Here is a 13125-nt window from a genome sequence, read left to right on the forward strand (position 1 = left end):
ATGGTTCTCGTCATAAATAACGAGAATAATAGACTGGGGGGACTTGAAGAGACTACCCATAAGATGGGCCTCATGAATAGGCTCCAACCTAGTAACACCAATAAAGCCCAACAGTGACAGGCCCAATAGCACAAAACGTTCTAGAAGCTGGCTTGGAGGGAAACGATTTGCGAGGGAAACCTCATGCTGCACGTCGGATCTAGTGGGTGACCCAATGCACACATGTTCCGGGATGGGAGGCAAGAACCAGGGGATAAAGATCTGTGAATTCGTAAGACCCAAAGGAAAGCAAGACGGACTAAAGGATCCAACCAATATGGATAAACCCGATAGACAATATGTATAAGCATCCTCCTCTAAAGAAGTAGAAGAGAGTAACATTGTAATTCATTCACTCATAATAAAACATACCCTTTACTCATCTTTGATCCCCATTCTCCTAGTTGTTAGGAATCTTACCATTCACTCGGAATAGGTTCCAACACTACTCAACTCGTTTACACCCCTAAAATAATATAAAGTTATATGAATAATCTAATCTAATCTAACTATACTATTAAAATAAGACATATTGTCCACATTTCATTCAAACTAAACCCTTTATACCCTTTATATATGGTGTCAACTAGATGTAATATCATCTATTTCCAATTAAATCATAATTACTATCTAATATTTTAAGTCAGAATTAAATTATTGCATTACCTGGACCCGTTTTCTAATTTTATAACACGCGACCCGTTTCTAATAGTCAAACCATTTAACAACAGTCTCTTGGTAAATTTTGAAAATTAGACTATTGTGTGATATGTGATACAAGTGTCGAATCCAAGTCCTCATGTTTAAAACTAAAGATGCTTTCTAACTCAATTTAAATGGTAAGTGTTAAAACCCTTGAAAAATGAAACGATTATCAAGCGAACTTTATGTTATAATTAATAGTAATTAAGTAGTGATTTTATATATCAATTATTCAAATATATTAGAAAGCCTACGAAATTAAATTTAATTTCTTTATTACTGTAAGTTGAAAATTAGCAATGATCTCAGTTAAACATTTTTAAATTATAAAGTATACATGTTATTCTTAAGTTTATATTTTAAGAATTTTGTTACGTATTTTATTATTTTAATTTTAGTTGAATTATGTTGACAATAAATTAAAGTTTATTTTTAATTTTTATATTAAGTAGACAATGAATTAAAGTCATTTTAATTTTAGTTTGTTACATACTTTATTATTATTTTTTTTTATGTTTTGCCAAAATTGCTTTAATTCGATACATAGACTTTAATTTTATGATGATTTTAACTTTTCTTGTTACGTATATAAAAAATTACAAAATATTTGTTTCTATTTCAGTAATTGTGTAAGAAACAAAACCTTTAGATGTTGCAAATTTTTTTTAGTTAACATATGACTTTATGATGTAGTTTTTATTAATATATTTTTTTAGTTTCATCGTTTAAGTAAGAAAGATATTTTAAGTTGTCATATTACCTGTTTGTCGTTGTATATATATATACATATATATATGGGTGGGATCTAGTGAAAACTCTTCTTAAAGAGAAAACTTAAAAACTCCTCAAAAAAAATTTTTAACTTTTTTTAAGTTTCTTTTTTTTCCATTATTCTTATATGTTGTTATTGTTTTAAAAAAAAATCCTTGTTGGTAACCTCGTCGGTATAGTGCGCATGTGTAATAGTGTGCATTGCATGTATGCAAAAGTGTTTGTATTGCATAGAATACAACACTATTGCATATATTTGATACACACTATTGTATATATGCAATATAAAACTAATACACACATCGAATACACATTAGTACGTATGTGTAATACAACATTAACTCACATGTGTACCGCATTGACTTTTATTTTATTATTAACTTTTTTCCATAAAATACAATACTACTACACATATACAATATACAAATATTGAATATATGCAATAAAACACTATTAAACTCAAAAATACATAGTAATACACATGTGTAATACAACGGTATCGCACAGTAATACGTATGTGCATTACAACGGTTTTTTTTTTATTTTTTTCGAGTGAAATATAAGAAAATATAAGAAAATATAAGAATAATGGCTAAAACAGAATTTTGAAAATATTTTTTTATTTTTAATTAAATATAATTTTTTAGGAGTTTTTAAGTTTTCTCTTTAAATATGAGTTTTCTGTTGATTCTCGCCCTATATATATATATATATATATATGTGTGTGTGTGTGTGTGTGTGTGTGTGTGTGTGTGTGTTATAATAAAAACAACTGTGAAATACCTTATAATCAATGTAAAATTATCTGTTCTTATAAATACGTCATTTACAATTCATTAAAATATATAACATGTACATATCGATTTAACACGGGTAACTAACCTAGTTTATTATCAAAACTAAATCATAATAGATTTAATTTCTCTCTCTTTCAGAAGTTAGGATCAAGAGACCTATAGTGAATCAAACCATAAAACCAAGAAAATAGGAAGAACATCTTTCCAATTATTCAGCTTTGTGTCCAAATCTGTGTTTATATGTACATAAATCAATTAATTCATACACAAATTTATGAAGGAAAAATAAAATCATTTGCAGATTGATGGGTACATTTAAAAGCTTAAGAAAAGCCTATTGGGCTCTGAAGGACTCCACTAAGGTTGGCCTTGCAAAGGTTAATAGCGAATTCAAGGTATGTTCTAATTCAAATACAATTATATACTTTTCATTATTATGTTATAGTAATCATATAATTTTTTTCATTTCTGTTGTAACATTCAACCAAAGCTTTGGACATCGCGATTGTTAAAGCTACTAGTCATGTTGAATGTCCACCAAAGGATCGCCATGTTCAAAGTGAGTTTGATGTGTATACGGTCATGATCCCGATACAATTATGTTTGTGACAGAATGCTACATCAATATCATAAACCAGTGGCTTCGTAAAAGTTTGATCTTGGCATTATGTTGATCTAAATGTGATTTGGTTGTGCATTTTTTGTTTTTGATTGTAGAGATCTTTGCAGCGACATCCGTAGTTGTTCCACGAGCAGACGTTGCATACTGCATTCACACGCTACATAGAAGATTATTGAAGACGAAAAATTGGATCGTAAAGTCTTCTTCTTACATAACTATCTTTATTTCTATTAGAAAATTGTACCGTTCTGACCGAAAAAGAAAAACTAGAAAACTTGTCGTTTATAATTATTAGGCTTAACACTACTACGAAATGCACCCTTGGTCTTAAGTAGCATGTTAACGTTAGAGTTTCTTGTGATGTAGGACGAAAAGTTCTTTTCTAATATGGTGATCTATTGCAGCGACCAAATGATGAGTAACAGAAAAAATACCCGTGTGGTTAATTATCCCATTTCCATTTACTTAGACCCGAGGCTTTATTCACTTTCCACTATTACACGTGTCTCCAATGAGACATGGAGTACGTCTTTTTCATCCATCCACGACTACTTTTCATCGTATTTCATCTACTCCTGTTTTTCAGTAACAGTAATTAAAATGCTGCCTTTTAATGGCTAATAGCCTCTTAATGGTTAAGAGGTTGTTGGCCTAGACGGATCAAACAATCAGATCAAACAAACTAATAAACAAACGAACACGAGATATTGGGGTGACAACCGTTAACTCTTTTCATATAATCAAACGAACATCACTTCACGAACATACAAGGAGAAGAGACTTATCTTGACTCTCTCAAATAAAATTAATAATGTAGACCCTATTTATAGACCTGTTAAACTTGCTTTCCAAGCCAAACCTAACTTGTAAACCAAGGCAACCTTATTCTAGAATAATCCATAATTCTTACCATATTAAACAAATATAAATATAAAACTTAACAAAACAAACCCTAAACTTTAATCACTTAACGAATCAAGATTAAGTCTTCAGAGGTAGCCTAGTCTGAATGATTAACAGGCTACCTCTTAATGGTTACCTCTTAACTATTCAGACTTAAGGCTACCTCTTAACTATTAAGAGGTTATGAGCCATTAAGAGTTAGCCTCTTAATAATTGTTAAGAGGCTACCAAATAGCCCCTGAATCTCTAAACACTACTTACAATACATGTAGTACTTCCAAGCCTGCTCGGTTTCAATAACGAATTGATAAACAGTAGCATGGAGGAGCAAAACAATATTTAGGATAGCCTCTCGTATTATAATAATCAAGAAGCTAACTCAAAACTCGACTACAACAATCGCCAATCCAGTAACCCTAATCATGGCTATGCTTGTCCGTGTTTCTGTTTATCAATTCGTTCTTGGATTTTTATAAGGGCTGATATCCAACTTGAAATCGTAATGTTAATTGTAACGGAGAAAAAAAAATACTGATACTCTAGTAGTTGATCTGGTTGCTAACTTGGGTTATTGTTTGCTTCAATGGCGGGCTGAAGTATTCGCAAGACCTTCAAGTGAGAGATTGCTAGGTTGTGAAGGACTTTTGCCTATTTTATTTAGATGTGGAAAGCTCGTACGCGTTCTTGGACCCTAAGTTGCTAAACCGAATTATCTTAATATAAATAAAATAAATAACCCAGTGATGTAATTGTAATATGATATTGAAGTTTTAGCTTGTTTTTGGAACTGGAGGGTTGAAGGATTTCTGTTATTAAAGATCACTGGAGTTATTGGATGACTTGGGTTATTGTTTCCTTGAATAGCGAGCTGGAGTATTCATAAGACTTTCAAGTGGTAGTTTGTTGGGTTGTGAAGACATTTGTGCCTATTTTATCTATTAACTTTGAGCTTAATGAAATAACCTAGTTGCAGCACCTGGATGTAGGTTCTCCCACAGGGATCAAGCCATATAAAATTCTTGTGTCGTTTACATATGCGTCCCATTAATTTTGTTAGTTTATACCTTTTATTTGAAACTTGTTTTCTTGCAACATCAAAAAGTGCTATGGAGCTTATAAGCTTATGGGAGACCCAATTATCCAATTCCTTTCGAGTTTTGTTTATATCTATCGTATCTCATGTCCCACACACCAGAACAAAATGGGTTGGCTAAGTAGAAAACCACCATTTGTTATAGGTTGGTCAAGCTTTACTTTCCCATGCATACATGCCTATGACATTTTGGTATGATCTTATGCAATAATTATTTTCTCATATAACATGTGTACCTTCTACCACTCTTGCTAATTCTTCTTGTGATCCTTTTTTGATCTAGGCCTGATAATACACTTATACACATGTTAGTGTCACGGGTCAATATTCCTAATTCCATGTGAAGCCCGAAGTCTAATAAATTCGTCCCGCTTACGATAAAATCTATTATTTTCGCACTACCTTGGACTCATCAGGCGAGAGTCAACAGCTCACGACCAGTGGCGCGTTCGTCGTGCAAGTACAACTAGTTATGTGCGTGACGATTATCTCATTGAGGATGTACCCGATTTAAACGTTAAGCATAAGCAAACAAACCAATCATCAGGCAGTTTATCCGTGGCATTCTCCCACCACCATAACCATGCACGTCTTCGTGCATCTGCCACAAACCATTCTTGGCACGCCGAATATCAATGTTGGCAACCCACTTAAGATTTTTGGCCTTTCACTTTGGCTAAAGGGACTCTTGCAAACTGGGTGATCCTAACGTGTAGCGACCATAATCACCACGGATCACACCCTCATCCTTCCTATGGGCGGGTCCATTACTCTACGGGAGATCAATTCTAGCTCAGACATCGACCAAGTTTTCCCCACAATCGTTTAAGTTGGATTATCAGACCCCATACCCCTAAGGCACGGATAACTCATAGTGGACTTCCGGTTTCCACTTGCCAAAGTATCGAATTTTCCGCCGATACACCAATTTCAGACTTCCGGCTCTGAAGAACAAAGTTGTCTGACTTACGGCACCGACGCGCTATGTACTTGAACATAATCGCCTTGGTCTTGAACTTTGTTTCTGGCAACTAAACACGAAGCATCCCGGGAGTGATCTGCACACTTTCCAACGCCTCCATGACAATACGCCTTAAGGTCCTCATGACCGAGTGAGCGTCCCATCCTACCAACATACGTCATCCCTCCAACTTCATAACCAAGTCAGCCTCCCATACCACCGACACATACTCAAGTTTTTGGGTTTAGGAAACTTCAATCAAGCTCACGCCACAAATGATTAGACATCTCCTTAAGATCATTTCAAGATTCTATCATGTCCTAACTTGCTTGATTATCTAACCTCTCTGATACCACTTGTCACGGGTCAATATTCCTGACTTTGGGTAGCGTCCGAAGGCCAGCCACCAATCTACCCCGCTTATGATAAGGGTTGGCTGGTTTTGTCCTGCCTTGGACTCGTCAGGCGAGCGACAACAACTCACGACCAGTGATGCGTTCGTCGTGCAAATACAACTAGGCAACCCGTCGAGTATCCCACTGAGTTCACGCCCGATGAAGTTTATGACTATATAGCAAACCCAACTAGGCAAGAAAAACGTTCAAACAGTTGTCTGGTGGCTGGCATTAGGGTGTCTTTGTTATCTATTCATTAAGGATATCAAGCTCGATAATCTCTCAGCTAAATATATTTCTTGTATATTTCTTTGAAATTTTTCTTAGTCAATGTGGCTATTTGTGTTATGATTCTCATATTCTTCACACAAATACTTCTTATCATTTAACTTTCCATGTGGCTACCTTCTCCGTTTTATCCTTGACTCTTAATTTTGCATCTCTCACTATTAGTAGTATACCCTCAACTATGTTATTCTACCTTATGTGTCTCTCACTTCTACTCCTTCCACCTCAACACCACCCTCACCCCACCCGACCACCACACCCCTTCCTCCACCCTCTCATCCGATGGTCAAATGTTTTTGTGACCACACTCACTAGCCTATACACTTTCCTAATCATAATCTTTTTCACACTTCTTCACTCTTACTTCTAAGCCTACTAATTTTATTTAATCCCATACTTTGCTGGTATAATGCGATGATATGAACGTCGAAGTTGTCGCTTTACATTCTACCCGGACCTTGTATACGAGGTCGGCTCCCGCTCCCACCAACATTGTTGGTCATAAGTGGGTTTATAGAATCAAAAGTTACATTGATGATCTCCAAACTATAAAGCCCTCCTTGCCATTAAGGGCTTTCATCAAACTGGGGGGGGGGGGGGATCAATTACACTGAGAGATATATCCTGGTCATTAAACCTACCACTGTCAAGTTGTCTTATCCGTTGTTTTTAAGGGATGCAATATATGAAAAATTTAATGTTAGCAACATATTTCTTCATAGTGACTTATTGATACCGTTTACATGCATAACGCGCCAACATCATGTATGCCTATTGTACGTAGAAGGTCATTTTTGGCCTCAAATAAGCCCCGAAATCTTGCTTTTTCCTAGCTACATTATCATGTCATTTGGTTTTAGAAGAATATATGTAGAATAATAAAAATTCAAACAAAATTTCTTTAACAAAATTCAAGTTAAGGAAAACATAACGAGATATATGTATGCTTTAATACACCAAAGTATGCTATTTTGGTGGAATTATTTTTTTTCTTTTTCTTGACGGTTTTGATTTTGCAGGTTGCCATAAAGACTTTGATAGTGTTCCATAGGATATTAAGGGAAGGTGATCCTTCTTATAGAGAAGAATTACTGAACTATTTGCAAAGAAGACAAGTTTTTCAAATCTCAAGTTTTAAAGATGACTCCAGCTCTCTTGGTAATTAAAACATGAACCATTCTTTAGAAATCTTGCATGTTAACTTTATTCATTACTTCTAATATAACGATGATCCATGTAAAAAGCTTGGGATTGTTCGGCATGGGTGCGAACATATGGAATGTTTCTTGAAGAACGACTAGAGTGTTTTAGATTGTTGAAGTACGATATTGAGACAGAGTGTTCAACTAGACGAGAAGCAGGAATAAGCACGGTATGATTGATATTATCATTTGCTTTTAATTCCATAAACATTGTCAGTAAATTAAAAAGGGTTAGAAAGATAATAGTCAGAAAGACAACAAGTGACATAAAAAGCATTCACAGAGAGCTTAATTGCCGAAACAAAGTAAGTTAGCGACAATTATTTGCATCAAAATATAGGGATGACAATGAGACGTGTATTAATATCTCGGTACCATACCGATTGTAAAATCGTGTAACATATCATGCTCAATACGCGTCGGGTATATATCGGGCACACCTGTTGGCTTATTAAAAATACTCTTCGGGATTACTATATAAGGTTTTATATAATTTTATCACCCAAGAAACTTAGAATATAAAGCATAAAGTAAGTGAAGTGTTTATTAATACTCAAGGACAAATGCAAATGAAATAAAAAAATTAAATGTTTTGTGTATCAGTTATCACCTAATATCATATCCAAGAAAAAAATTAAAACTAATCTCATATCCATAAACTCATCTCATTCTTTTGTGTTTCGGTTTACCTGTTAGGTTCGGGTTTGTTTGTTATCCCTAATCACGACACACAATTAAATGACTTTCATGCCATGAATAATCTAATGAAACCAAGATTTTTTCTAAATATGATTGATTACGATATTGTGAAGGGCTATAACAGAATTCGGATCATGAATAGCGATGAGTTACTAGAACAACTACCTGCAATGCAGCAACTTCTTTATCGTCTCATTGGATGCCAGGTGAATGTTAAATATATATTTAAGTGAAATTTCTCTTCTGTAAATTTAATCTTCTATTTACAGAAGAGAGTCATAACAAACTAACGAATTTACTTCGTTTCTCGTAGCCTGAAGGAGCTGCTTACCATAACTATCTTGTGCAATATGCTTTGGGTCTAGTTCTCAAAGAAAGCTTCAAGATCTATTGTTCCATCAATGATGGCATCATAAATCTTGTTGATTTGGTATCATTTTTAAGAGATTTATTATATTAATTAAATCTAGTCTTTCTTATTGATCCAAGAGTTAACCACCCTTAACTATTCCTAGTTCTTCGACATGCCTAAACATGAAGCTGTAAAAGCTTTGAATATATACAAAAAATCCGGGAAACAGGTATTGTGCTATCTGTGAAGCAACCATTCTCGGCATCCAAACAAAATCACGATATATTTATGGTCTTAAAAATTTTTGTAGGCTGAATATCTTGCTGAGTTTTACGATTACTGTCGACACTTAGATTTTGCAAGGAACTTTCAATTCCCAATATTAAGACAGGTACCTAAATGTGTTGATGGATTAACTTTTTGTGTTTTATATAAATCAAGTTTGCTGAACTTGAAGGATTAAATCTAACAATATAAATTTTAATTATTGAAAGTTGCATTTTAAATAAAGTGTTTCTTATCTTCAAATGTAAAAAATACTTTATTTTTACTACAACTCGGTTTTCGGTAATAATCTTATCAGAATATCGATAACAAAACAAAACTGTGTATTAACATATTTAAAATACCAAAATATCATAAGTTATTAAAGAAAAATCAAGAAGTTAAATGCAATATTTTGGAAAAGAGAACAAAAAAGAAATGTAATATTTATCTTTGGTGAGTTAGAGTGTGGTGATGGTGAGTTTGCTACCCGCTTCGGCTAACTGTCTAGTTTTGCATGTAATTCTAGAAATCACCTAGGCGTGCTTGATATTCTCCAAAACCACCTATTAATACAAAAAAAAAAAAAAAAAAAAAAAAACTTGTCCGAACATAATGTTAGATGTAGAGTCTTGACATAAACAAGATGTGAAGATGAAATTATTTGCGATTTTGTAGCCACCAGCTTCATTTCTTGTCACAATGGAGGAGTATATTAGAGAAGCTTCTTCGATAGGTTTGGTTTCAAACATGAGACTGGTACGGGCCATTTCATTCCAAATTAAGACATGATTCACTTTAAATTGGCTTTTGTCATGAAATGTTTGTTTCAAATGGAATTAGGAGTATGTGAAACTCAAAGAAGAAGAAAGTGAAGAATCTAACTCTAAAGGAAATAATGAGGAACAAGTTGATGATAAAGAGGCAATACAAATTGTGTGCAAGTCTGATCCTAAGCCCAAGCTTGAGCCTAAGAAAAAGGAAATCGATCCGTCTTCTATATCTCACACCAATGATCATGATCTATTGGTAAGTTCCGTTTTAACATTATTTCTTGCTTTTAATCTAACTACATTCATCTAGATCGTGCTTATATAATTGAGACTTCAACACTAACGTGTGTATGAAATTTGCCTGTTGTTTAACTAGGGTTTGAATCAAATAAAACCTGAAGCTTCAGATCTAGAAAACAATGCAATGGTCCTTGATATTTTGCAAACTGGTATGTGCTCATTTTGAGTATATATATATGTTCATATACTTACTACAAAATAAAGGTGTGTCACTGACGATATAATTGATAGGCAATCCTTCGGTGAAATTGGTAACAGACAGATGTCGTCCTTCGGTGACACTCCTATTATTTACTAGTGACTTTCGAACATTAAGTTAACGAATGAAATTCGAATTGATGTAAATTATTCATAGGTAATGATCCCCGGTCGTCGTTTACAGATTGGAACAAAAGCAAAATTACACCAGGATGGGAGCTTGCCCTTGTCGAGAAGAGCATTAATATTGACAAGTCACAAAACAAATTGGTTAGTTTTAACTAATTCTTAGAAAGAAAGATAGTTGGAACTTGGGGGTCTTTTATTTGAAGAAGTAGATGCAACTATGTTGTGCATGGGTCGGTTTGGGGTTCAAGCATAATCAAAACTTAAATTTTGATTTTTTTGGTTTTCCAAAATTGTTTGGTTTCACTTTTTTCTGTTGTTAGTATGGGTTCGGTTCGATTTTGTTTATGCATTTGGTCTTGAAAAAAGGTTGGGCCTGAAAAGCTAATCCAAAATAATAATATTGGGCCAAAGTTTTAGCAAAAAAGTATTTGTTAACCACACAATCTTGGCCAAATTTTTATTTATTTATTTATTTTTAAATTGTTTTTTTTTGTTTTGTTTTTTTTTTTTTTTTTTTTTGCAAATTAATCAGATGGGGCCATAATTCAAATAACAAACATTGTAAACAAGGTTGGTGTAGTTAGGTTATGCGGATCAATTTGGTTTTGGTGCAGTTTGTTTTCGGTATGGTTCTGTTCAATTTTGAAACGATGCATAACTGAAATAATTTTTGGTTTCCAAAGAGAAAAAAAAAACAAAAACATACCTTTAAGTAATAGTTTGGGTCGGTTATTCCAGGTTCTATTTGATTAACTAGTTTTTGTTCCAACCCTACTTGCAACCTAATAGGATTAATTAGTTTGGGTCAGCTAGATCAATTTCTTTTGATCCACTTAGCTAAAGACGTGTTTATGTTTTTTGATTTCTTATTTTAGGGTGGTAAATTCGACAAGTTCTTATTAGACGGTTTATACGAAGATGAAGCAGCTAGAAGACAAATCCAGCTACAAAACGCCGGCTATAACACAACCTATAAATGCAACATGCAACATAATCCTTTTACTCAACAACCACCACAATTACCATTGCATGACCCTTACATGATGTCAAGCAGAATTACAACCCCGATGAATGTGCAGATGACGATGTTGCATCATCAACAACAACAGCAACAACAACAAAACCAATTTTCGCATCTATATAATCACCCGTATAAACAACAAAATATGTTGGTAGTTTACAATAACCAACATGCTATGGGGACATCAAATCCGTTTAGAGATGTTTATGAGTATCCACAAAGTAGTAAAGCATCACAAGGAAAGCAAGGGTTAATCTAGAACACCTTCTATTATCATTTTAAAAAGACTTAAATAACCACATTTAATAATGCACTCCCTTTTAATCAAGAGGTGCCAAATATGGGATTTTAATCAGTAACTTCTAGGTTGTTAGGAAGTCATAAGCATTTGGACTAACTAATGTAGGTCTTTGTTGTTACATCTCATTCTTTAGCCGTTTTAATATTGTGACTATGGCTATTGGTAACCTTTAATGTTGTTGCTACGACTGCCTACACTCATCATGGTTTAGAAGTTATTATAACAACTCAATATAGCGGCAGTTCAACATTTTATGGCTCAAAGCAAAGTAAAAATATGTGGCCCTTTTCTAAATACTTATTTTCTCATACTTTCGATTTCTGTTTGACATGTTGAAACTAATTTACAAAACATGTATAGCAAATAACCAATTTATAAAGTAGGTTTTTTTAGAGAATTTCTTATACCTCCTACAAAATTATTAAACTCTTATATATCCAACCCCAAATCAAATTTATCATATGGGTCAAGTTAAAATAAAAAGTATGAGTTTTGTAGGAAGGATAAGAAGTAATCTAAACCATTAATTTTGAATTTGAATGGTTGAGATTAGTTTGGGAAAAAATTAAGTACAAAACAAGGGAGAGGGCAAAAAAGGAAGAACACATAATTGTTGACTTTCTCTCTCCACATGCAAGGCACATGTCAATTCCCCCATCGTTTTAAAACGTCCATCTTTTTTATACGACATCTTTTTTTTAAAAAAAAATCACCTTAATAACGACCATTTTTGTATCTTTAATATGAGTACCATATTGTTATAAAAAAAATAAAAAAAAATTAGTGGGTTTTTATACATTGTGTTATAGGTTATAGGTATTGTGTTTTTTCTTCATTGTGTTTTATCCAATTATGTTTTAGCATGGTGTTTTTTTTTTTACTATTGTATTTTAACAATATTGTTTTTATCAATATCAAAATGATGTTTTTTTATTATGTTTTTTTATTAATATAGTGATTTTCATTGTGTTTATTGTGTTTTTTGATTAAGGTGAAAACATAAACATAATTGTGTTTTTAGTTATTTTTATTGTGTTATTAATCTTATTGTGTTTTAATGATTGTGCTATCTGTAAAGTTAGTTTTATTGTGTTATTAATCTTATTGTGTTTATTTTCATTCCATTGTTATTGTGTTTTATAATCTTATTATTGTAAGCTTACATCATTGTGTTTTAAGTTGGGTCGCCATAGATTCAATACACTCAAGCCCTCAAATCAAAATGAACATTCCCTGTCCATCGTTACCACCAAAAAGGCACAAACCACCTCAAGACCTAACTTTAATCCAAAAGGCAAAACAGTATACATAGCTA

The 13125-nt window shown here is 33.3% G+C and overlaps 1 protein-coding gene across 1 annotated transcript; it reads left to right on the forward strand.

Annotated features, from left to right (window-relative positions):
* Positions 1-2614: 2614 nt before the first annotated feature.
* LOC143549752 (putative clathrin assembly protein At5g57200) lies at positions 2615-11768 on the forward strand. Its single transcript, XM_077040578.1, has 14 exons — positions 2615-2708; positions 2800-2868; positions 3027-3124; positions 7591-7729; positions 7816-7943; positions 8586-8678; positions 8786-8902; positions 8988-9053; positions 9135-9215; positions 9767-9847; positions 9932-10117; positions 10238-10310; positions 10517-10629; positions 11364-11768. The coding sequence occupies exons 1-14, from the start codon at positions 2615-2617 to the stop codon at positions 11766-11768; spliced, it is 1743 nt and encodes a 580-aa protein (XP_076896693.1).
* The last annotated feature ends 1357 nt before the right edge of the window (positions 11769-13125 follow it).

Source organism: Bidens hawaiensis, unplaced genomic scaffold (genome assembly GCF_021521415.1).
Source record: "Bidens hawaiensis isolate Kalapana, Puna unplaced genomic scaffold, B.hawaiensis_p1.1 tig00015774_1, whole genome shotgun sequence".
NCBI lineage: Eukaryota > Viridiplantae > Streptophyta > Magnoliopsida > Asterales > Asteraceae > Bidens > Bidens hawaiensis.